Source organism: Lissotriton helveticus, chromosome 8 (assembly GCF_964261635.1).
Source record: "Lissotriton helveticus chromosome 8, aLisHel1.1, whole genome shotgun sequence".
Classification (NCBI taxonomy): Eukaryota; Metazoa; Chordata; class Amphibia; order Caudata; family Salamandridae; genus Lissotriton; species Lissotriton helveticus.
Window position 1 is genome coordinate 1,535,134,996 of NC_136069.1, and position 27,322 is coordinate 1,535,162,317.

Below are 27,322 nucleotides of genomic sequence, written 5' to 3' on the forward strand. Positions count from 1 at the left end.
TGTGGGACTTACTGGAGGTAGCGGGAGTTCTTGTAGGGGCCCTCAGCAGCCAAAGGGACTTCATCCCTCAACCAGCAGCATGCCAGGAGGCATATTTGCAGAGTGGGGGAAAAAGTGGGCCGGGCCTCTGGCGAGATGTCAGCTTTTTTTTCTCTCCATTTTGTAGGAAGGGAGGCCACATGGCCCTCCTTCCTTGGACCAACAGGAGACATAGTTGGCATCCAAGAACATACTTGGGGGCCAACCACTCCTCCTGTTACCTTCATTAATTCCCACACCGTTGGGTTGCTGAGACCTGATAGCAGGCCACACTCCCCTTCTCCACCACTCTGCAAACGCGCCTCCTGGGACAGTACTAGTAGGGGGATGAAGTCCCCTTGGCTATTGGGGGTACTTGGGGGCTAACTACCCCTCCTGTTACTTCCAGCAAGTCCCACCCAGTGGGTTTGCTGAGAGGTTTTTGGTGCCCACACCCCCTTTCTCCACCACTCTGCAAACCTGCTTCCTCGCGCACTACTAGTTGGGTGCTGATGTGCCCCAGGCTCTTAAGGCTCCTTCGGTGCCAACAACCTCTCCTGTTACCTCCAGTAAGAGACAAACAGCTGGATTGCTGAGATGTTATCAGAGACCACACACCCTTTCTCCACTACTCTCCAAATGTGCCTCCTGGAGCACTGCTGCTTGGGGGAAGAAGTCCAATATAGTCCGGGTTGCCTCAGGAGGCAAGAGGAACTCATCCCTCACCAGCAGTGTGCCCAGAGGCTCGTTTGCAGAATGCTGGAAAAAGGATGTGTGGCCTCCGACCATCTCTCAACAATCCCATTGTGTGGGACTTACTGGAGGTAGCAGGAGTTCTTGTAGGGGCCCTCAGCAGCCAAAGGGACTTCATCCCTCAACCAGCAGCACGCCAGGAGGCATATTTGCAGAGTGGGGGAAAAAGTGGGCCGGGCCTCTGGTGAGATGTCAGCTTTTTTTTCTCTCCATTTTGTAGGAAGGGAGGCCACATGGCCCTCCTTCCTTGGACCATTTTGGGACCTGGGGACCTCAAGCCTCCTACTTATTATAATATTTTCTTCATTACAAAAAAGGGAGGGGGGGGCTGTGCGGTTCCACCAGTGCCCGGCCTTTTAATATTTTTTTTAAACTGAAAGGGAAGGGGGCTGAGTGGCCACCCTCCCAGGCTATTTTTTGCTAAGGGAACCCCATCCCCCAGGGCCTGCCCCCCTTTTTTTTCTTAATATTTTTAAATTGACAAATGGACAAATGGAGAGGTGCTCCCGCCATGCCATAGCAAACTGCAATGTCCTCGGACAAAGGGCTCTTTCTGGGCCAAGGGCTAGCTTTCTGCCAAATGTGGTGTAATTCCGTTCAGCAGTTCGGGCTGTAGTCATGCCTAAAGTTTCCTATGGATATTTCCCCCACTTGAAGGATCACACCGAAAGTTTCAGAACAGCAGCTGAAGTGAGTGTCAAAATAATTTTGAAAATTTTGCAAAGATTGGTTAAACGGTGCCAACGTTATTGGCAAATGAAAAAAATTTCTAGCTATGGAAACTACATCCTAACTATAACTACCCAGAAGGGTAAATATATGTACGAAGCCTTGAAATGGTAAATGGAAAAATATGTGATGAAGTCATGGAATAAATTATGGATAAAAAAGATGAAATAAATATCACTGTAGAGAATTTGAGTCCTCTAGATTTTTGCTGCTGTGCGACAGGTGTCTGGAACATAATGTACGCTACACCTAAATTGTATATACAGCTGTCCATCATGGGTAAATGTTGTTTTATGTCAATTTGCCTTATATCAGGCTCAGTGAATAAGCAATTTTAATTCTGCTGGAGTTTCAATTTGTGAAATGAAAGAAGAAGACAGTACACAAAAAATGTGCACATAGCTAATTACATTTTCCAAAATGTATTTCTGTGCATGGATCCTGTTGTTGGTCCGATGCTTCCACCAACATTTCCCCTTGAGTCTGACGTAACTACAAGTAATCGCACTATGGCTCTCATCCATCAGCGAAACACGCTGCATTGTTAAGAGGTGATATAATAAAGTGCTTTAGTGGAGAGTATGTTCACCTCTCCAGTGACGTAAGTGTGCATTCAACATTGTGGAGCTCTGACAGTCCTTTATGGTTTTTGGACGCATTCCATGTTTTGTGGGAAAGGGGATGACATGATAATGGAGCAATGTCTGGACAATTTCAGGGGGGATCTATTAATGCATAAAATATCAACCCTTGAAAATCTGTTGTTTTAATTGCTTGGGTGTTTTTTCCCCTTCTTTTTCTTTATGGCCTTCTTTTATATCAGAGCGTTGTCCAATACTCCATTAGCTCTCGCCTTGAACCAGACCCAGCACTGCAAGCAGCTGCAAGGCCTAGTCTCTTCTCAGACACAGCTGTGCCGCAGTAACCTGGATCTCATGCAGACCATCATCCACGCGGCCAGAGAGGTGAAGAAGACATGCCACAAAACCTTCAGCGACATGCGGTGGAACTGCTCCTCCATCGAACTTGCACCCAACTTCAATCAGGATCTAGAGAGAGGTAAATACAATCAGAGCATGCTGGACCAGTGCTCTCTCAAATTAAATTTTTATTGGGGCTTTCTTTGATATAAGGTGAGTTACTGTACCAGACGCTACAGCGATTTAAAAATTGCCAGCAGAACAGGGGTCAAAACTCATTTGTATGCTCATCTTCCACTCCTTGCTCACAACTTCCTCATAGATCACCCTCAGCCTAAAATCCCCTCCAAAACATCCCACAGAAAACTAGTACACTTTCTCCAACTATGCACCATCACTTTCTGAAGGCAGATCTAAGTACAAGTTCCATTTCCAAGTGGTCATGGTTCACCAAACAGCTGTAATGCCCTCAGACTCGGGGGGGGGGGGGTACGTCCAATGCCTTTTATATCTGCCAATGTATGGAAGGAGATGTTGCCTGATTTTAAAATAGCAATAATGTGTATAGTGAGCCTTCCCATTGCTGTGGCATTCCACAGCATCTGGTGCAAATTCTTTAGCCATCATATCTCTATCAACACTTATGCCACTAGCATGATCAAGATTAGTAAGGGCCAAACTCCCTTTGTGCAACCTTGATTTGATGTCTCGCCAACCCAAAATTGCCAGGGCCACAGTGTCATAGACTGGATATCACAGGATGTCCTGAATGGCCAAGAAGCCCTCTTTTCAACAACCCCTAAACCTAGCAAGGGTAAACCAAGCCTCTCATTAAATGTGAAGTCTTGACATCCACTATAATGTATGTCCTGTTATACATTTCTCCCTTGGACAGTCTAGATATAAATGTGTTAACATTTTTTGCAATGGAAGTCTGTAGGGGCACAGTTGGATCGTATTAGTCACACACAAAGGAATAGCCAGGGAAATAAAAATACCCCCCACTCCTTGAGCTATAGGGCTGCCTCTCAGTGAGCGAAGTGTGTGATGCCCATAGTTTCAAAGATGTTCCCCAGGAATTGCTCCTCCTAGGAATGTTTTCTTTACTTCATTTTGCTATCTCTTTTAGCCTTTTCATTTTTCTGTCCATCTTTACAACTTTCTTTCTTTCATTCCTTCCAACTTACTTTCTCTCCTACTTTCTTTTTTCCATCTTTTTTCTTTCCTTTTTGCATTTTTTCTCCTTTCTTTCACGTTCACTCCATTTGCCTTTCACTTAAAATGTTTATGCTTTTAACCATTCCTCTTTCTCTCTCTAATTGTGCTTGCCACTCGTTAGCCCCATTCCACACCTGTATTATGGTATATTCCTTCTGTTATTTATTATCTTCTGCTACCTAGTGACCTCTAGAGTCTCGATTCAAAGTTAAAAAGAGCTATAAAATTCAAGTTAATCTGTCCATCTAACACCCCTCCAGTCCCCTGCTCTCAAGCTGGTACAGCCGGTGCTTGACCAAGTCTTTGGTCACTAGCATGATGGTCCAGTTTTTTATGTGAACTTTTTTATAACTACACAATCTTGAAGAAATAAGCTGAAGTGTGTTTTTCTTACTATTGCTTCAACTTCTCTACACCATGTTAAAATATCTATGGCATTCCTGGGGTCCTTCAGTTTTTGGAAGCACGTGTTCAAGGGCATCCATGGAACAAAACAGTGCCCCATCTTAATTCTTGCCTTTTAAAGGCAACACATTTTCCAGTGTTCTTCAAGACGTTAAGGGATTGGTCACAGCAGGGTTAGGAACTCCCAGAAGTCCATAAAGGCCTATATCTTGCAGTATCTCACACATTTGCAGCTTCGCTGTGTGGTTTAAGAAGTCAAGGATGGCAAAGTAGTTCTGCTGTTGTGTCTATAGACAGCTCCAATGTTCACCGCATATTTTTACACATTCAGATATCAAGATTCCTCCTTGGGTCCTGAACTATTACTGGGTAGGCTATTGGTTATGACGAGGAGATCAGGAAAAAGGGATAAAGATCTGGGGGTTCCTCTTTTTACTAGCAGCTACAAAATCTGTTTTGTCCAAATGTTAGTTCCCTAAATGTTTCATGTGACATTCCCAGTGGGATCCTGTTTCAACTGTGATGAGTTCTCCATAGCTGAGAACTTCGCAAAGGAGCAAGACAGGTGTGAAAATTGAGTTTTTCTCCATGTGGAAAATATTTTTTCCCCATGTAGATAACCCTTCCCCTAGACCCCCAGCAAATCGAGGGGGGGGGGAGGTTGGTCATTCCCACCTTGGAAGGACATTTAGACCATCTCTTTTCTGTGGTACATATTTGGCCCCTTTCAAGTTTAAAATTAGTTGGATTGAAGATTTAGATTGTTCATAACTATACAAGTTTGTAAGTATTCCCAAACTTCTAAAGCAAGCTTTACATTGGAAGGCCATTTCTTAGTCCTTGAGTAGGCCTACTAATGGATGTAGGCATGCCAGAAAAACCTCTGTGAATTCCAAGCAGACATAAAGAAAGAATTCAACCTAATTTTACATCTTTCATTTGATGGGGGCAAAGTGCTCACTTGGGACATACAGAGACATATATTGCCAAGTGTTCCTAGCAAAAAAGTGAGGGGCGTATTTTCAAGGGGTTATCGCCACCAGAACATCACTTTTTTGATGCTCTGGTGACAATAAAGTCTTCGCCCTATCTACAAGGCAGTGTTATGCCGCTTAACGTGGCTTAACGCTGCCTTGTAAATAATGCCCCTATTCACGCTTAGGGTGAAAGGGGTGGACAATGGGCGTTGCAGTGGGCATTCCGCCGCAGCACCATTGCTTTTTGACGCTGCCCCCTATTTACAAGGCTGGCGTAAATATGGGGCAGTGCCAAAAGACCAGGGAAAACCAGGAAAAACCTGTTCTTGAACTGGCGCAATGAGGAGAAATTATTGATTTCTCCTCGTTTTTGCTGTTTCTATGTGTGCTGCATTTTGCAGCACACATAGAAATAGCAAATCACCATTAGTGATTGTTCATGCGCAGGGAGGTATCCCTTCCTGCACATAAACAATCATTAGATACTGAGGAGTTGCAACTTCTATATGTCCTGCATTCTGCAGCTCACATAGAAGTTACAAATCGCCATTAGTGATTGTTTATGAGCAGGAGGGAACACCTTCCTGCACATGAACAATCATTCCCTGCAATTTTGGCGGTAGGCAGTTAAATTTAGCACCAGCACTATGGGAAACGCAGGGGTGGCCTTATTATTGTAAATACAGCGCATCCGTGCGTTTTCAGAATGTCGTAGCGCAGCGTTACAATATGTGGTTTAACATCGCGCTCCGCCATTCTGTTGTGATTATGCCCCTGAGTCTCTTGTAACAGTCAGATGTCCCTATTCATTCCCTTCAGGGCATGAATCATCATTTAGTGCTCGGCTGGGGCATTTAATCTGTTCACATTAAAGGAAACAATGTTAAGATCCTTGTTCACAGTGAGCACCTGGTCCATAGATTATTTGCTCTACTTTCAGGTTTGGTCAAAGTAATGGTAAGTCTGGGAAGTGGAATGTGCAGGAATCCCTCCTTTCTCTCACTCTAACTCTAGTAAGATGAAACTAGTAAAATGTGTCTTACTTCACCCTCCCTTCCATCTTCTACCCCTCATACCAATTCTCTCTTCTCTCTGTCCACACTTTCAGGAGCAGCCTGTGGCTGCTTGTCTTTCTCTCTGCAGAAGCCTTGCTCTGGCACTTTGAGCTGGACTGTTCCTTTTGGAGCAGGACCAAGGCTGATTTGCATGTGGCTGGGATCTGTCTAGAGTGATAAAGTTGGTGAAAAATGATGGAAACACGTTCCACCCAGTTCCCAATGGCTGAGATAAACTCAGGCATTTCTTCTCTTACTTTGTTGTTGTAGTAGACACTCTTTCAGGGCTGCACTGTGACCATTACAGCGAGTTCAGTCGCTTTCGCCTTCAAAAATAAACTGGCTTTTTACAGCTATCCACCATGACCCTCTCTGCACCCAACTGTAGATGACTACTGCCAACATAAGGCTACTTTTTACTTTGTGGCCAAAAAAGGCTGAGAATGTGGCCATAGCAGGCACCGGGCGTTTCCCGGTGGGCCGCCAGGGTGGGGGCCAGTTTTCGTCCCCTGCGGCAATACCGACCCCCCTGTAACAAACCGGCCCTAACAAACTGCTTGGCCACACCCCCTCTCCCCTCCCAGGGGGTCAGGCTGAGCAGTTTGCCAGTGCCGGTTTCTGTTCCCAGTCCAGCCCTGCATGCAGGAACACAGCAATATAAAAGATTTCGAATGCGTACAATTGGGATTTAGGCCTGGCAATGACGCTGACATAGTTTTGCGTCACGCCTTGGATACCCTCGCATTGCAGATGATGGAGGGGGCATTTCCTCTACTCCACAAGTCCATCATCTTGGCCTAATTTAGGCATAGTGGGTCATTTCCCAGGTAGTGGTTCAAGTCACTGCGACCTGCAAGCAGACTGCAAACCAGGATCAAATGCTTTCATATTTCACCCTTTTCCTTCCAAAGTGCCACAGAGAACATGGCCAGAGGCATTGCTTTTCATCGCTAACCTTCGATCACTTCTAAGCATCCTTTACGAACAAGACCTACACCTGCAATCTTATACAGATGACAACCAGATGTATTTCACTCTAACAACAGCAAACAGTCTGTCAATGAAATGGATCACATTGCATTGCATATGTGGCAAAATATGTTTCTGTAGGTTAATATATCAGCGCCTTCCATGACTTGGCACAGGTCATGTTTCAGAGACTGTAGATACACCCTATCTTTCTTGGGCTAGTTGACGTCTTGACGTACATCACAAGGTTAAAAGATCATAAACACATGTACAAGCTTTTCTTACACCCATATCCCCTGTCCTAATCTATACTATCTTGTGAACCTGAGTTCTTCTCTTTGAGAACAGATTTGTGACTCACAGAACAACCCTGGGCGAGTCATAACCAATCAACTCTAAAATAAATTGCACAATATGTGCCCAGGGGTGGAAACAGTTTAAAAAAGACAGATTTGCGACCGCAAACTATTCCACATATTTGAAAGCAAAATAATACATCACATCTGCCGTAGACAGGGCAGCTGGCAGGATCTTTAGGAATTGCCAACTGTCTTAGCTTTGGCTCTGTTTCCTCCTCCCGGCTGCAATGCAAACGGCACCTCACATCTCATGAAGACAAACAAGGATAATATTTATTGGGTATGTACATTTCATATGCACCCAATATCAGATGTGGATAAATCCAGATGTGTAGTGAAAGCATTGGGTCTATAACCCAAAGTATAATTGCAAAGTGGTTCACTAATTGATTTAGACAACTTTAACAATGATATCCGTTCTTCTAACTTTATGTACCAGATATCAGAATGGAATTTAGCAACTATCAGCAGGAGTAAAAGAGGTAGAAAAGGCTAGTGCTTTATGTAGGTGCCAGGCTGTTGCACTCTTCCAACAGTGCAGTCACCCAAAGACAAACTGTTATTCTAATATTGTATCATTAGCGGGCATTATATACAAATCTCTACCCATGAATATAAATTTGAAAAAAAGCGTTAATATACCTAAAATTTCAAATGTAACATTTCATGAGCAGCAAGACTAAATCAGAGGGAAATGTGTGTGCTGTATGTGTCACAATTTACAGCAGCAAACTGTCAAAAGATATGGAAACTTCATTATGGAAATCTAGCTAACATAAAAAGGAAACACTTAATAAAACATCGAGAGCAAAATCAATCAAAATTGGATCACTGAATCAAGAGCCATTAACCATCAAAATATGGCTAAAATGAAAAGAAATGGTTCAACTAAGAAAGAAGTCTTAAACCTAGGAAAGGTTAATGGTATGGAAAAAATGTCACCTCCAATTATTGTCATGCACACCTTCAAATCAATAGTTCAGTCCAGTAAGCAACACTGCAGGGCAATAAAAAAGATAAATGTGGCTGCTGGATTTGTCACAATTTATACAACCAAAGGGTCAAAAAAATAAGAAAACCCTCAAAGTGGAATTCAAGTTAATATATAAAGGTAGAAATGTAATAAAACTTTGGGAGCAAAAGCAATCAAAATTGGATCACTGAATCAAGAGTCTATAATCATAAAAATATATTTTTAAAGTGAGAAGAAATGATTTAGCTAGGAATAAAGTCTTAAACGAAAGAAACAGGATCATTGAATGAGAACCCAACAGTTACCTCCAATCATTGTTCTGCACACCTTCCATTGGTTGTCGCTTTCTGTTATTAACTCCACTCGGGTGATATTTTTGTAAACGATATTTTGGACACAATATTTTTGACAGACAATACTTAGTAAACAATATTCTGGTACCGTACTTGAGTCAAAGTGTGTCTAAGTGTAGAAGAGATGCATAGTTCACCTTAGGCATGGGGGCGTTGAATCTCTGTAGGCAATGAGTCGTGTCACAGCCACGTTCAAGTAATTTGAACGTAATTGGGTTTTCTGTTCCTCCTGTCAGTGAGGAGGGTTGACCTTGGAGTGAAAGTTGAGTGGCTGCCTCGTTCATTACCCAGAGAAAGTTATTGGTAGCAGAGCTATTTCCATCCTCCAAGTTCTGAGGTGCATCTGGAGGAAGAGTGACCATGACAGGGTTCTGTATAGACTACAAACATATACAACTGGTGGAACGCTCCTATCCATTCACCCCAATACCTCCTCACCAGAATATGTGGTTTACTACAAAAGTTTCTATTTCTTAACATGGGTGGGCAACATGTGGCTGAACATCTCCCTGAAACCTTAGTGAGAAACATTCAACATGGCTGGAGAAGGTCTAGAGGCCATTGAATGCTCTCAAGCTCTCCCTTATGTAGTTATTCAGCCCTTAAGGAGCAGGAAATGCAGTTTTCACACTTCCATTTCGCCTAAATCCAGGACCCATTCAGTGCAGGGGAGAACTGATGCCTGGGCTGGCACTTGAGAATAAGTGAAGCACGCAGGGGTGCCGGCACCGAGGGTGTATAATACACACGGCTCATAGTGGTTCTCTTCCACCTTCCAATCACAGACGATTAGCCTAAGGTCTCAGGTGGGAGCGGCCAAATGGTCCATTTGAAGCATTTTCAATGTTTAGATATTTTTCCTTTACCAGACAAAACTGTGATTTCACGCTCATCTAGCCAAGCTGAAACATATGAGAAATTGATTTTCTTCTGCAGAATTCTTATATAAAGAAAACGTCCAGAAACCAATTGCACGTTATATTTTTAGTAGGGATAGAAGCAGGTTGAGCTGCCTGTCTTGTAACTCAGACTTCTGTTTATGTGACAGTTCTCATGAAGGAGGTGACTTTTGTTACTTCTGCCTGACTTCTACTCTTAACTGGTAATGGTTTAGAGGTATAAGCATTGGTTCCTATCAGAGGCTGAGGCTTTGTCTATTGAGATCTGACATTTATTATTTTAGAACAACCAACACATCTGAATGTTTTTATTTATAAGTGCATGTCTGTAGGTGGTACTTATATAGTGCCTGACCCTATCCAGAGGCAACATAGCGCTATTTAGGGGCTGAGGCAAAAGCATGTGCAGAGAAAGCGTTATCCAAGGGACAGTAAATGACTGGTGAGATTCTGTGTATGTGTGTATGTGTGTGTGTGTGTGTGTGTGTGTGTGCATGTGTGTTTGTGTGTGTGTGTGATGTATTACAGCCATGGTTTCAAGACATGGACTGGGCTATCTCTGACTCCCTTTCATTGGGCTTAGATACAACAAAGTTAAAACACACAGTGACAAATCATGGATCATAGTGTCCATAAACAAAACAACTGGAGGAAAGATGTGAAGCTGGTTATGTTACTGACAAATGAATCAGGTGCATTAAATCTGTTTTGCTCATAGGTGGTTAGCAGGACGGATGCATGATGCTATGAATGCAAACGAAAAAATATTTTGGGGAAATTGAAATATGCTTAACGCTCACTTAACAGCCAGGCGCGCAACGCCCACTGGGCTCAAGGGGCTTCAGTCGTCCCCCCCCCCCGTTGTGTGTGTCAGCCCGGCTGAGACAGCTTCCTGGGCACACACACAGCCGCACCCGAGTACTTTACAGGTCTTTAGAAGACCATTTACATGCTAACGAGGCGTTGTTGTGTTTTCACCCCTTCTTAGAGCCGCTGCATCTCCACTCTGCATATTGGTGGAAGAATCAGACCCCCGCCCCCGAAAATGTTAGTAGCCCACCTGAAATTTGGCCTTAGTTGCGCCTCTGTCCACAGCTGTATGGCTCTAGAAAGTGCTATCTTAAATGCATTATGCTTCACTAAATATTCACTAGCCTGTAAAATAACTCAGTAGACTAATGCAATCATTGCAAACATCCTTATGTAGACTGAGGTCAACAAGTTTCAAAACCCAGTGGAGCTGCCCAGCCGTTCCTCCTTCTGAGAAGAGTAAGAGTGAGTATGGAAATATAAAAACAATTGAGCAAGAGACCTAGATAATGGACTGCTCTATGAACAACCAGGTATTGAAAATATGATCAGGATAAATACTGCTGGATGTCTGGTCTTGGTGAGTGGTGCTCCTTGAAGCGGTTCTGATAGCACAAACTGATGACGAATCATTTAAAATCCTACCATATCCCTATAATGATACATTAGCTGAATAGAGATGTTCCCAGAAGAGCAGAGGACTTGACATGTAACTTGCCTTGGACAGGAATGTTTGACGTTACAACGCGGTCTTTACACCGCAATACGTTTACAACCCGGTCATCACAACGCAAGTCGTTACAACGACTTGCGCTAGAGGCGCTGGACTTAGGAATAGTATGATTTACTATTCCAACTCCAGCCTACGTAACAGTAGGGAAGGTGTTGGAATAGTAAATCATACTATTTCTTAGTATATAGCGCCATCCAGCGCAAGTCGTTGTAACGACTTCCGCTGTAATGACCACGTTGTAAACGCATCGCGGTTTAAAGACCGAGTTGTAATGGATGTCTCGCTTGGACAGAACTGGTTGAATATCATGCTGCCCCCTTTTTCTGGATGCATTAATGTCATTCATAACTTGAAATAAGGTGCTATAAATGATGTCATCACAAGTGGTCAAGTCTATTTTAGATGACTGAACGGCATATATTTACTTTTACTCAGATCATGATTTTATTGAACATCAACCAGTTAGCGTTACCAAGAAACTTTTACTTAATACTTACTGAATGCAAGATGTTTAGCACGGTTATTATTATTATTATTATTAAATATTTGTAAAGCGCACAGCTACCCAATAACTGGCTTCCCAATCTCGGCGCTGACAGAACAAAGGGAGAACATGTAGGGCGTTACCCTGCTCGGGTGAAAAGCCAGACCTTCAACTGTTTCCTAAAGCTGAGTAAATTATTTTCTGATCTTAGATGGATCGGAAGGGAGTGCCAAAGTTTAGAAACCAGGTAGCAGAAAAAACGGACCCCACTTCTTGCTCTCTTAATTCTGGGAAATAGGTCATTGGATCCTAAATTTCTAGGGCAGTGTAAGGATTGACAAGGTTTTGAAGAATGTGTGGGGCAGGGGAATGCTTTATTTTGTGGGCCATACAAAGGGTCTTGAATTTTATTGGTAGCCAATGAAGTTGCAGCACGGCTGAATGGGCAGATTGTGTTTTGGGTAGGCCCATCAGTACTCTAGCTGTGACGTTCTTGGCAACCTTCAGCTTTTTGGTAGCATATGCCGGGCTGCCCAGATAAGGTGAATTGCTGTAGTCAAGGCAAGAGAGTGTCAACCCTTAGACCACTGTTCTATGACATTCCAAAGAAAGCCATTTGAGTGTTTTTCAAAGAGCCCTCAGAAGGCCACAGCAGGTGCCTGCAACCTTTTGAGCTTGAAGGCCCATTGTCACTGTGTGGGTGTTTTTTTTTTTTTGTCCTCATTCGCCTATTAACCATTGTAGACAGACCGACTGTTCATACCCCAACTCAACAATCTAAGCTGGGTGTTTTCATTTCATTAATCACCAATCTGCAATTAACAAGTTTAGTTACGAAATAGGCTGAATACTTGCCATCTTTGTAATAAACAGAAGTGCTGATTCAGAATAAATGAAGGAATACGTTGCCTTGACCTTATGTCCCTGTTACCTTGAGTTGATGATTGGATATGAAAGATAGATCTGCTGCAATCCTTTTCTCGTCTCCCAGGGTGCACTAACTCAGCCTTCCTCTGTTTTCCAGGTACCAGAGAGTCTGCATTTGTTTATGCCCTCTCTGCAGCCGCCATTAGCCACACCATCGCCAGGGCCTGCACCACTGGGGATCTCAAAGGCTGTTCCTGTGGCCCCCTCCCAGGTGAGATCCCTGAACCTGGGTACCGCTGGGGAGGATGTGCTGACAACCTCAACTATGGGCTCGTCATGGGATCCAAATTTTCGGATGCCCCCATGAAGGTGAAAAAATCAGGATCGCAAGCCAATAAGCTGATGCACCTGCACAACAGTGAAGTAGGAAGACAGGTAACCGATGAGACAGAGCTCATTTATGTAGCCGTGTTAATTCTAGAGTGTTTGCGACTGAAGGGCTGGGACGTCAAATGTACAGGGGCATTTGGGAATGGGATGGTGGCGGAAAACAGTTTTCATGGGTCAGAACATGTCTGTTATGTAATCATTTGCTGGTCCTAACTCATGCAAAACATACAGAGTGGGCACACACACATTGATGAATAAGTGCACTTCCCTCTACAGAGGGCTTTAACAGGGGTTCATTGCCCATGCTACACTCATCAGCTGATGGTAAGGGTGCATAATGAAGAGAATGTGCACTTAATAGTCATAAATGCCCATCAGCATTCTGGTAAAATTGTAAAAGTTTCGTTGTAATGGTAGTGCGTTGTAAAAGTTGTGTTGTAAAGGTTGTTTCCCGTATTTTAAGCCTTCTTATTGGATTGTACAGTCTCAGTTTCCAAGTAGGTTACTAATGGATTTTGCATTTAAGGACTATATTTGACTGACTTGTACATGAAATGCCTAAAGAGCCTTTGGCATTTAAAATATGTCTGAATATTAATGGATATTTTATGCAAACTGAAGGCCATTGGGTGTGTTAAATACATTCGTTATGCTTCAGGAAACACGTATAAAAAGCCAGCTTTTGTAGTCTTCCAAGACTTCTGGTTGCCCTGTTTCTGTTTTTGTTGCTCAAATATCAGAAACACATGTTTCTTTTGTATGCAGGATATTCAGAAACACCACCCGGGCCTTCCTTTCAATATTACACAGTAATTACAGAGCTGCGAAAAGCGAGGCTCGGGTAGCAGCAATTATGCTTTTTGTGATTGGCAGAGAGAGAGGAATGTGTCCATTGGGTCCACACCAAGCACTAATCCCCTGACCCAAGGTCAAGTCAGGATCCCATTGGTTCCTTCCCCCTAGCCCCTCAAGTCTAACATGTCTGATTTGTAAAGCCATTGTATTTTGAGAGTTATTTTCCCCCTTGAAGAGGCATCAATCAGAAAATATGAAATAATTATATGGTTCTTGTATGAGAAGTGGAATCCAATATAAGTCCACCAAAAGTGGAATGAATAACCCTGAAAATTAACCCTGTATATGAGATGACCCGGCAACACACTTCACTGTACAAGAATGTCTGGCAAGGCACATTATTGCTCTTAGCGTGGGCATTCCAGATGTGTGGGAGACCATTTGTATTGATGCACAGTATACAAACATGTCTTCAGTTCTAGATTAATGGACTGGTCCCGGAGATGCTACAGATCTGCTCCACTAGATATCTCTGTGTATGTTGCAATTTATTGTGTTAATTTAATGAACATGGGCATTTCTGCAAGAAATGCTCAATAAACCAAGGCACTCGGATAAGGTCAAGATCTGTCTGTCGTGGATACATTTAGATGGCAATTGACACATTGGCATGTGTAATTACCATTTGTGATAAGACCAGAGAACAAAATTAATTTGCACCAGGATTCAGTGGGATTTGCAGTTGATTTACAGATGTTCATAATATAATGGTGAATAATATACATAAACAGTAATTGCATCTGTTTTGCATGTATTACTTCCACTTGCCCAAGGTTTGCACATGCAATCACCAGGTAGTATGTGCCCTTGGAAAAAAAAGTGACCACAAATTGTGGTCGATGCCAGTTTGTCTGAAGTGCTAAACATAATTCACTGGTACTTGCTAAAGGGACTCCGGTCAAGGTGACCCCATTAGTGGTATGGCTGAAGATATGGTGGATAAGGGTTTGTTCTAAGAGTGAGTCCCATTGCAGATGCCCCACCAGGCTAAATGATTGGGATCTGGACATGATGCATACTAGTTATAAGAAGATTACATTGGCTGTGTGTAGGTAATGTACAAGGTTTATTGGGCAGGTGCTCGGGATAGCAGTGCTAGAGAGGTGAGTAGAAAACTTTGATGACTAAAGTCAGAGGCATGGACAGGTCCCTATATTGGGCAAATAGCTGGCCAACCTGGAGATAGTAGGGACAGATAGGTGGTTGTCAAGAGAGGTCGAAGAAGGAATAGGTGGCAGCATTTGTAACTTTCTGCCGTGTAAGCGAACTAAGAGACTCATACAGGAGTCAATCTGGCAGTGGATGATTAGTACCTGGAACCTAGCATTCGTTGTGGTGGTGGCTAGAAATGACTTTAGCTGCACGCTTGAGTTAAATTACACTCTGATGTTTGCTGCAGAGACAATAGTCTAATGATAACAATAGGGAATGGGATCAGATTGGGTTAGGTGTGTAGTGCAGAAGACGTGGTGAAATAGATTGTTTTAGTTTCAGAGAAGTTCAGCATTAGAGAGTGAAGAGCCTCAGAGATTGCAGTAAGACAGTGAGTGGAGGAATGGTGGCTTTCAAGAACTGGAACTGAGACATGGTCTTGGGTATCATTCACCTAAAGGGGATAGAAGAAGCCACACGATGAGATGACATTGTCAAGTCATTTAGCCTAGTAGGAGAACTGAACCTGGCTGAGGACTGAATTTTGAAGAACATCAGCGATTAAGGAAGTTGTTGGTGAGAGTTAGAAAGAAAATAAGAAGCACAAATGGTAGTGATGAATACATTTAGGGATAATCCAATGATTCCATGGTTGGAAAGAGTACCGCAAATAGTGATCTACTGAGTTGAGCACAGCAGATGGGTTAATTATGCGAACAGATTAGAGCTGTTTGTATTGACTAAAGGCGAAGAAGTTGGGCATGTATCGGACCAATTCTCTGACACTTTATTTGAAAGTTTGTAAAAAGTTTAGCATATAGAGGTGCTGAGAATGTCAAAATAGCACCAAAGGCCTTATGTGCCACAGAGACTGATCAAAGCACAATTTCTCCATTACACTACAACTAGCCTCTCGCTTTGCCATTTGAAGGACGCTCACATCGTCCTGAATATTAATAAGTCAAGAGTAGAACAGTGATTTTTTGTGAAGAGTAGCAGATGCTGAAATAGAGGTCTGCACTGAGCAGTAGACCTCCATTTCCCCATTCACATTAACATTCACAGTAACAATGCCACAGAATGGCACACTCTGATGCATCCTCAGAAGGTGCATGCAGTTCTCTGTGTGACAACTGTCCACACCACCCCATGTCTACAACCTGCACAAGCATAGTGTATTCTTCCCAGATTTTAAGAGCTTACGCATCAAGACCATCCGCCCTTGACTGACAATGTATTCCATGCATTGCGACTGCAAAAATGGTACAAAGTATTTATAAGTTCTTCCGCAAATTGCAAGTATTGTAGTCCCCTTTCCCTTGTTAGGGAAACCACAATTAGTGGTGACCATTACAAATAGCAAAGCATTTTTGTGAATTGTGTATTTCCATTTGCAGAGCCTATTGAACTGCCTCTGTGAACGCATCAGGCCCCAGATGTTCAAGTGTCGTTCAAGAAGTTCATGGATTAGCTACATAGATGAGCTGAATGAATCATGTGTAAATAATTTCTAACATTTTTCACATGGTATTAGCCCTTTTTACATAAGAAGTAACTATCTGTTGGTGGTAGTCTGTGGAGTAGTCAGAGTTCGGGGCTTCAGAATCCCTTTGAGTTGCCAACCAAAGTTCAGGCACTCGTGTATTTGTGTGCAGAGGTCTCTGGCAGCAGGTACTTCCTAAAACGGTATCTCATCTTTCTCCCTCTCATTATGTCTGTGGAGTCCCTCATGAGCTTTCAGTGAAGAACTTTAGTTTCCCAGTGAGACATTTTAATAAGAGACCACTACCTGTTTATTAATGTCCTCAGAGTGCTGATTGCCAGGGTTATATGTGCTAATGTGTGGATTTACAGAAATTGTTACCTGTTGCTCTGCTGTGCAGTGTGACAAACCTGGCCTCCTTGGTGGGGGTCAAGGGCTTTGATCCTCCTCCTTTAGAAGAAGCAACCAATGAATCACATGTGGAGTCAAATGCACCAGTGGTTTCTGACTTTCATAATATTATTAAGTATACCGTGTCGAATTATCCTACATAATTCACAGTGTAAGGGCTGTGATCCCAAAACCACAAGACAAAATTACTGCTACAATATTTTTTTGTAGTGGGTGCATTTTTTTAAACATAGTCTTCTATTTATAAACCATGAAATCACAGATCAGCGCCATTTCCTCCGCCTGCTTCCTCACTCTGTGCATGCTATGTAAGATCTTCAAGTAGCTACCCCTACACATGAGACGCACTATGACACAGGCCCTCATCACCAGCCAACTGGACTAAGGCAATGCCCTCTATGTAGGAATCGCCGCACACCTCCTACAGATACTTCAGACCTTACAAAACGCAGCAGCAAGACTCAGCCTTGGCTTTCCCTGACGAATCCACATCACACTCCACCTCAGACAATTCCACTGGCTCCTTGTACAGAAGAGATGCCAATTTAAGCTGCTGACCATTGCACACAAGGCTCTACACAACCAAGGACCAGCATACATTAACCAACTCCTGAAATTCCACCAATCATTGAGAAGACTACTCTCTGACTCCCTTTCACTTGCCCATACTTTACAGACCTGGAGCAGCCTCCCCATGTAACTCCGGAAAATTACCTTACTTCCAGAATTCCGAATGGCCCTCAAGACCTGGCTTTTCGAATAAGCCTCAGGGTTGGGCCTACGGCTAGGGCGGTCGATCTCAGAGCTGGGGAACCGGGTGTGAGTCTCGGCAGGGATGCTCAACATTCTGTGATTCTCGGCAAATCACGTAATCTCCCCGTGCCTAACAAAAATGAATGTGTCCATCTGTAATGTAACGGTGCTCATGTAAAGCGCTCTGATACCTTCAGGTCTAGTTAGCGATAAATAAAACTCGGCAATAAAAAAAAAGCAATACCCTATTGGATGATTAGCCGTGCTTTATAAATACTGATTGATTTATTGATTGATAAACTTAGAAAGAAAATGCACAAATTCTCAAAAATCGACCCATTGTAATAGAAGGCAAACACATTTTAAAATATCCCCAAGTATTTTCAAAATTATTAGATTAAAAAAGTGTTTAACACTCTGGGGCAGATTTATGTTAACTGGCGCATCCCCAGGGATGCGCCAGTTAATATGCGCCACAGTGCGCCACAGCTCCGCCACCCATGGTGCGCCGCATTTACAATGCGGCGCACAATGGGGCAAAAACGGCACAGATGCGTGACGCATCTGTGCCGTAAAGGCGGCGCATTGCTGGAGTTGCGTCGCAAGCGCAACGCAGCTCCAGCAAGGCTCGGGGATGCCCTATCTGACCAATGCTGCATCAAGACCTACGCCTGCTACAAGCAGGCGCAGGCTTTTGACGCAGCATTGGCCTGATAGTGACTGAGTGAAATCTTATAGATTTCACTCAGCCACTTTTGCGAGGCGCACCTGCCCCGGAACGCCCACCCTGCGCCGGAACGCCCACAAGCGGCGCAGGGCTTTACAATGTGACGCATCTGCCTAGATGCGTCACGTTGTAAATCGTTCGTAAGGATGCGCCACGTTTACGCCACCTTGCGTGACGCAACAGCGGCGTAAACGTGGCGCAAGGGCCTCATAAATCTGCCCCTCTATCTTTACTTTGTCAAGTGCAATTCAAACAAGACTTGTTACTATGTCACTTCTAAGTTATGCTTCCACTTACACTTTGCATTGTTTAGCCGTTTTGAAAAATTCCTCTGCACAATATATTACATGTGTGCATACCATATATTTCCATTAAAGTATAGAAAAATCTAACACAATTATGATGGATATTTGGTAGTAAAATAATGCAGATTATCTCGAATACGTTTACCTTATGAACTATGAAGAAATGATTTAATACATTATAAATAAACAGGACAATAAATATTACAAATAAGACACATGCTTTTCTTTCCTGGATGTCTACCCTATCATAGTATGGCTCTTTCTATGGATATGGGAAATGTATACACTTAGGACATTTAGAGAGAGATTATGAAGGATCATTTTTCTTCATTGACCTGTGTGATAAACATGGGCCCACATGTTGAAGAACTGGGGCAGATGTCCACTGCATGGATATGTAAGGTTGAGCCTCCTGTGTTTTATCTTACCTGTTCCATGTATTTCCTACGTATTTCATTCATGGACATGACAATTGTGAACCAACTAGAGGTGGTTCCTATATAACATAAGGACTTTGTCAACAGAGCTAAACCCTGTGAGAAAGAAGAAGACACAAAGTGTGTTCCCAACCAAAGAGAGGGTGACTGCTTTTCACGCTTAGTAGACTATGAGTCAACTATAAAACGGTGGCAACAGATAATAATTCAGGCTACATCCTTTTTCACCTAGGCTCCTGGTGGATTATTAATGAGTGTGTATTTCTTCTCTTGTGTTGCACCTTCTTCAGCTGTAAGTCTACAGTTATACAAAAGCTGTTATGGAGATGTTTGCATGAGATGTCTGACCACAGACATTGTGGAATATGGGGAGGAACTAGTCTCTGCTGCACTCTCTCACCTGTTCTTTTGCCACTAGGAGTGTGGCCCATGATTTCTAACTTTGTTATGCTCAGATTGCATGTAGATGCTTTAGAGATACAACATTGTATGACATAGGCTGTAACTTGGTGTATTTTTCTCAAGGTTTTAAAGGCATCACTTGAAATGAAATGCAAGTGTCATGGAGTTTCTGGGTCCTGTTCAATCAAAACCTGCTGGAAGGGCCTTCAAGATCTGCGAGACATTGCCCAGGACCTTAAAATCCGGTATCTGTCAGCCACCAAGGTGGTGCACCGGCCGATGGGCACTCGGAAGCAACTGGTGCCAAAGGACATTGATATAAGGCCAGTGAAAGAGACTGAGCTCGTGTACCTGCAGAGCTCGCCTGACTTCTGCATGAAGAATGAAAAACTGGGTTCACACGGGACACAAGACAGGTAACCAATGTAATGTTGCATCATATTGTTCAGCTTTTAACTTTGTGTTACATTACACATAGCTGATAGACATGAAAGTGTAGAAGTCACACTTACTAAATTGCAGAAGAGAATTTCTATTCATAAACCAAGCCATTTCTTCATGTAAGACAGTCATGGGAGTGCATCTGGATATGCACTGCTGTGATATGCATGCTTAGGGTCAAAAAGGTTTTTGAGCTTTCCATTTGTAAAAAAGTGTAGATAGATGTTTAGACTGCAGCACAAACTGCAATTGAAAAAGGCATGTTTCTGACCGCCTTCACAGGGGTTGGGTCATAATAAGGTGGGTGGAGCCGCTAGCTACATGTAGGGCGTTCACCCTCTTGATACGATGGTGGTCGGGCGCTCGTCCGACCGCCATCGTAATGAGTGCCTAAGTGTTAAAGACCACAGATTTTTATACGTGACTGCTATCAGTGGTGCCAAATATTAGGACTGCTGAATGCTGAGGTTACCTTAGTCTTCACTTCATGCCTCTTCGTTCCCCCGCCATAGACTAAATCTCACTCTTGCAAGATCTTTTTCATCCCTGCTTTTTAGGTTTCGCCTGCACAGCACTTGCGCTGTGCTTGAGAAATCTATTGGTACTTATAAAAACTTAAAAGGGGCTTACATCCCGCATCCTCTCGCTCTCCTGGCTTCTCATTGGTTTCTGTGCGTGCCACTTTCCTTTCCTCCATTTCCATTGGCTGTAGCATATTTTCCAACATTTACCAATGCTTGTTCCTCCACTGCTTCTCTTATCAGTTTCTCGCCTCCGAAAAACATCAGCATTGGTGGAACTATATTTTCATAAAGTGTTGCCTTTAACTATTGCAGCATATTTATATAACAATTTATCACCCGGAGAGATTAAGTGGTTTGCATAGAGTCACAGGATGTTGCACGGTTCTGCCGAGACTCAAACCGGGATCCCCAGCTCTCGAGTCAGCAGCTCTGGCCGCCTCAACTACATCCTCTACACTCCCGTGTTATCTGTCCGGAAGCTCTTTCCTTCTCCCAGACGATGATTAATGAAAACAGCTATTTCTTCATTAAATAGGTGAAACCAATGCTTGATTTCTTTGTCACAGTTTGCCCATCTTTCCTTCTTCCTTCTTTCTCCATTTACTGTGTTTTTCTCTCTTGCTCTGAGTCAAAGTCTGATGATGAGAAAATAAATACTAGTCTCCAAAAATGAGTGTGGGTGCCCACCAGCTGCAGCCACCACCACACATTAAGGAATGAAGCCTGCACATATCCTGCATCTAGCCACTGGACAAACTGGTTGAGAGGGACCCCATGCTAGTTTATGGAACACATAAAAGGATATCAAGTTTATGTTGCCAAGTGCATGAAGAGGAACGGCGTAAGAATGCTGTTTATCTGTCATGCAGAAGTTGTTTGACGTCTTGCCTGCATGTGGTGCTTGATGGCAGCCAAACCAGAGCGCAAGGGAAAGTGGCAGCTGGCCAGGGATGTGGGCACAGGGAAACCATAGGCTAGGGGAACCCGAGCATGATATGTTTAGTCTCTGGAATGAGAGGAAGGAAGCTCCTCGGCAAAGGCTGTGAACAGGGTCATAGATGGAAACATTTGCTTCAGGAATCCAGTGAACATGTTGTTAGTTTGTGGGTCCACACTTCCACTTTCCCTACTCTGACTCCCTAAAATTGATAGAAAGTGTCTCTAACCGTTCATTTTTTTGTTACCTACAAATGCAAGGGCTCCTTCACTTGCACACCAAAATTGGGCAATTTTAGTATGTAAGCTAAACATACACTTGGAAATCTGTTTATGAATTGAGCACATGGTCTTTATAATTCTACATCCAATTCTATTACAAAATGTGTAGGAAACACCATTGATGCACAGGGGAATTGTTAAAATTCTATGCCATTTTTTGATTTAGGGGAAAGTTCAGGGTGAGGCGTTAGTAAATTTGAATGGATGATTGGGGATCGTGTAAGGCATGTTTACGTGAATATGGGATAGTATGCTTGGTAAAGTCTTAGGGAAAAGCTGTGCACACTTTTAATGATGACGCCAATTAAAATAAGTCAATTGGATCCAACACTCTCTATATAAAAGGAGCACTGGTGATCAATTTGTAGTATCGCGTCATGATCAAAGTGTTCTTAGATCTATGGAATGCTTTGGCGAACATGCCATCCAGAGATGGCTGTTCGAGACCAGGCGTAGCGGTCAAGTTCCTGACCACGGTGGCTCTGCCTGAAATAAATGTAACTTAAATCTAACCTTCAGCATCAAGTTGTTTATCATCATGAAGGAGATTTCTACACAAATGTAACTATGGGAAAGTCCTCAGAGGAAAGTGATTGGGAATAAACATTCTCCACCATCACTGCTTGTGATCTTTATCGATCGAGAAGAAGACATGTCCTGTCCCTGAACCCACAGTGAATCCTACCACGCGGGCCTTTGTAGCCAAAGCCCTTAATACGCTGAAGACTGCCAGCAGACACTGACAAGGGCAGTGCTCCAAGTGTCACCGTACCAAGGGGCCGATTATGATAGTGGATAATCCGCATCCTCCGGGCCGGCGGAAGCTACCGCTGACCCGGAGGGTGCGGATTATCTGCTGTGGACTGGAAAAAGACCCCCCGCCAGATTAGGATGGCTGGGGGATATTTTTTCCGTACGCAGCTTTTCCGCCACGGTCGCCTTCCGACCGCGGCGGAAAAGCTCTAACATGGCTGGCGGTGTCTATCAGACACCGCTAGGCATATTAGGATGTCGGCGGTCCTATGCCTTTCAACGGCGGCATGTCCGCCGTGGAAAGGCATATGGTCTTTTCATTGGGGGCCCGCTGCGGGCACCCAGGGGTGCAGGGGGGTGCACATGGGGGGTACCTGTGATACCCCCCTGCCTTTGCGTGCACGAAGCGGCAGGCACCGCGCGGTGCCTGCCGCTTTGTGCATGCAAATGCACTGCATTCATTTTTAACCTTGCGGCGGTGCTGCTTCAAGCAGCACCCGCCGCAATGTTAAAAATAGAGGCTGTCACACATCCTAATTTGCACGGAGGGACTGCCGCTCCCCCTGCGGACGGTCCCTCCACCTCTGGGGTGGCGGACGGACGCAGGTCCGTCCGCCATCCTAATAGGGCCCCAAATTACTTCTTGGTATGGACACAATGTAAGGTTTTACAACCAAACAGTATTCAGAAAGTTCACCATGGAATGATAACTGTGACATTGAAGAGGCCGAAAAGGCCAACTTATGTCTTTTATTGGTGTATTCCTGTGCTGAGTGGGCATGGTCTGGAAGTTATGAATGCGCTACCTACTCACTGGACATAGTTGGTCCCAATCTGCAAAGTACAGCACCATGCAACATCGGTTTTCTCTAATAGATCTATATGCAATATGAAGTGGAACTCATCCTCTTTAATCCATTCCGAACCATGCATACAGAAAAGATCATGTCAAGCAGACATGCCCATTTTTGGCCCTGGTGCAAAGAAAATGTTCCATGTCTCGAAACAAGTAGGGCCCATCATGATGCATTTGACAATTTCCCTCAGTTTATTGTGTATTTGTTGGTTGGATTATTGTTAGTTTTGGTCTGTGTGCTTCCTGTTATTAGTACACAATGTTTAATGTAATTACTGCTTCTCCTTCGTTGTAAGGTTTGTGGTTATGCTTCAATAATGTTCATTGTTCCTAGGGTCTTCCTTTCAAGTGCAATTCAGTTCTACATCCTCTTTTGCGATTCATTGAGTTTGCCAGTTGTCGCTCTCTGCTTAGAACTTTCGGTGTGGCAGGCTCTTTAAGAGTTAAATTCCGGTGGTGGAGATCTGTGTGACTTTTTAAGTTTGCCTTTGAGACAACTTTAGCTGTCTCATCAGTCTATTGTTTTTCCTAAAATCATACATTATATACATATGTGGAAGAGCCCTTTGCTCAGCAGGTTTCATCCACTGGTCTGTTAAGCTGTCATTCACATTATGCTTTCGCCCATCACAGAATACAGAATAGGGCAATGCTTCAACCCATTTTACCCATTGGCTTCCTTCACTGTGAGTGACTGCATAGTCAGTGCAAATTGTTCACACCTACCTAAAAAGGTTCCTTGCTCTCCAATGGCAAAGCTGGTTCAAAGCGTTCTTTTTTCGTACTCTTTATTTTTTATATTATTTTTAAATGCTCACAATTGTTTTTGCCTGAACCCCTTTTTTAGAGTTTATATTATAAAGTGTTTAAGTGACATTGTAACATTGAAGTTACCGGCAATGTGAGAGCTTGGTTAGGTGGCAAATTATTGCAGTCAGAAGGCACCCACCTTTACGTGATGGCATGTTTAATTGTTACTTTATATTTTTGACAAATGTACGTGCAATAAAGAATAATTAGAAAAAATAACCACAGCACCAGCTTGTTAAGGTCAGACCTACTGGGTTTGCAAATGCTTGTTTTTATGTGGACGATGCCATCAATAATCTTTAATACAATTTGAAAGAAAACATAGACCCATAGGGCCTTATTATGACTTTGGCGGTCTTGGAGTGGGACCGCCACCCTGCTCCATGACTGCCAAAGCCATAAGAAACCACCCTTCTGTTTACGACTTTTTTTGTTTCTTGCAGGCGGTTCCCTGGCGGTAAAACTGCAGTGCCTATGAAAAATGCACAGCAATGTTAGCGTCAAAGGCAGTTCCTGCAAAGCATGGACTGTCAAGTCCATGCCCTGCAGGAACTGGGGGTGCATGCATAAAGGGGGGCACACCATGTGCCCCTTTGCATCTATCCCCTGGCACAGAAGCAACCCTTTGTTTTCTCACCACCACACTTTTCATGGCGGGCACACCGCCATGAAAACTGTGGCTGTGAGGAAACTCCTAATATGCTTGGCAGTGCCGTATCGGCCACGCTAGCATATAAGGGGCCTAAGACAGCTGCCAGACTGCCATGGATCGCGGATCCTGGGCAGCAGCAGGGGCACCATGGAGGTCCGACGACCCTACTTGTTATAGGGCGGTCGGACCACCGGTGTGGCAGTAGCTGTACCGCCACCATGGTTTTGGCTGTGCAACGGACCACCAAACTCATAATATGGCCCATAGGCAGTACCTCTCCCATCTCATGCTTGTCTCCTATGAAAAGGCTAAACACGGCCTCTCAATTCATTACGTGATTTCCTTCTCCTACTAAAATTAACTTGTCTATTCTAATTGAGGGTCCTAGCTCTAAGTTTTCACTGATGTTTACATACATAGAGTTTAAACAGGAAAAATGTAGACCTTATATAAGTGTGCCTCAGAGCAATCAGTCATGGCTGACATGTTCTAGTGAAACCCAAGTAGCTGCACATGTTTGAGTACAACAGTGCTAATGTTTTCAGATGATTGGAAAGTTTTCTTGCATGTGACTGCCCAATGCACTAGAAACCTAAAGAACTGAAGGTGTTACATATCTGTGGGCATGTACTCGTGGCAGCTTCATTTTCCCATCCGCCCCAAAATGAATGCAGATAAATATAGATAATGTGAGAAAAAAATAAATATGCAGAGAAGCAGATGGAATTGTAAAAAGTGATAACCGCAACAGGACAATCTGAATATTGTACGCCTTCCTATATAAAGGGGATTTCCCTGGCCAAAGGATGAACCCAGAACCTATAAATGAATATATTTTCTCCTGCTATGTTCTTCTCCAACTTGAATTCCCATCTCTGCCTTGTAAAATGCAATTAAACTGTTCTACACCTTAGGCAAATTACCTATTTTAGTTCGACCATAATCCTTTCAGGAGGAGACACGTGCAGACCTGAATGCTGGCAACCAAATAAAAAGTGTTAGCCTAAAAAAACGACTTAAGTCTCATAACATGACTGTTTTCCCCCTGGCTATGTTGGTTTTCCTCTTAATAATGAAACATCCTAAGCCCTGTGTAGGACTATAATGAATTGAGGCGTGATTAGGCAGAGAGGTTAATTGTATACTAAAGTCTTATGTTTGTCACATGACCTTGTCTGGCCAATCGCATACTTCAAATTCCAGTGCCTATGTTTTTCAAAGTGTCTAATCTGACATTTAGTTTTAGGCTACAGGAGGTAAGGAAAGAAGGAACACACCATCCATTGTGTAACTTAGAGCAGAACTGAGACATTTTCTGTGATTATTCAGACACACTTTCCATTCCCTGTGGCAATTTTTCTAGGGATTTTCATTCCTGGCTGCAAGCACGAACACTTGGCATACCTATGCGTATTTCGGCTGAGGAATGCGCCCAGCGTGTTTTAAGCCTCCTTTCTGAAATGTCTACCCTCTATGGAACTCACAAAACACATGGTTTTGTACTTTCACTGTGCCCTGTGTGTGTTTTCATCTTTAGAAACACGGCGAAAACAATATCAGACACTTGGCCTAAATTTGGAACTTGTCATCTGATGTAGTTGGCCAGTGGAAGAGCTTGTTTATATGATAGATTGACCCTTTTCAATACAGTATTGCCTTATTTACATAAACTTTGTATTATTTATTTATTTATTTATTTAAAGAGTTTTATATAGCGCTGGCTAGACCCGAAGGTATCAGAGCGATTTACATGAGAATCAACAATGTAACAGAGAAAGTTCAACAATTACACAATACATCCAACAAAATAGGCAATACAATTAGGAGAGGAGAGAAAGGAGAGAGAAAAGTAGTGGGGGGGCAGGGGAGGTGAGAAAGGGAGGATAAGGGAAGAGAAAAGGAGAGACGGAAAGAAGTCTGTCTAAAGACAGACTGGGTAGGTGACGACCAAGGAAGGAATCCACGGCCCATCTCCCCTATAGCTAAACCAAGTAGCTCCATCGGGCATCAGCTGCTCCTTAGTGCTGTTTGCTTCAGAATTCTAAGTCCACTAAGACACAAATTTTTAAAGGTATCCCGCCATTTATTTGTAGGTATTTCACTTTTTTAGAAGTGTGCATGAAGTGTACAGGGCTTCCTTCCTTTACTCACAGGAAAAACAGTGGCGGTTTATTTCTACCCTATACCACCTAAGTCAATCATTAATATTAATGTACTGAGTATGGTTATTGAACATACACACAAATGGTGGCCAGGCCGAATGGATTGCCAAGACAATAAGAAGATACATTTTGATAGATATACTGGTGGTGCTAACACTTTGGTGTGTGCTAGGCCTCAACATGGTACAGTTTAGCTCTGAATTAGGTATGTCATGGTAATTTGCATATTTGGATGTTTGAATAACTTAGGGCCTCATTACGATGTCAGTCGGAGCTGCCTCCGACCCACACTGTTGCGGTCTCCTTACCTGTCTCACATTCCAACAAACCATTGTGCAGTGTTTCAGCTTTGCAAGTCACCACGGTATGAACAAATAACTTATAAAGTGCTTTCTAAAATATACGGCTCCCTGGTTTGAGAGCATACTTCTTTTTCTAGATCAGCATAAAAGAGCGATTTGCACATTCA

General features: G+C 43.3%; 1 protein-coding gene across 1 annotated transcript in view; it reads left to right on the top strand.

The window, feature by feature from the left end:
• Positions 1-27,322, top strand: part of WNT11 (Wnt family member 11) — a 222,481-nt gene that overhangs the window by 113,564 nt on the left and 81,595 nt on the right. Inside the window, exons 4-6 of the mRNA XM_078658529.1 lie at positions 2,324-2,559; positions 12,680-12,957; positions 19,561-19,853. Coding sequence (XP_078514655.1) covers positions 2,324-2,559; positions 12,680-12,957; positions 19,561-19,853 — 807 coding nt within the window. The remainder of the gene's footprint in view (positions 1-2,323; positions 2,560-12,679; positions 12,958-19,560; positions 19,854-27,322) is intronic.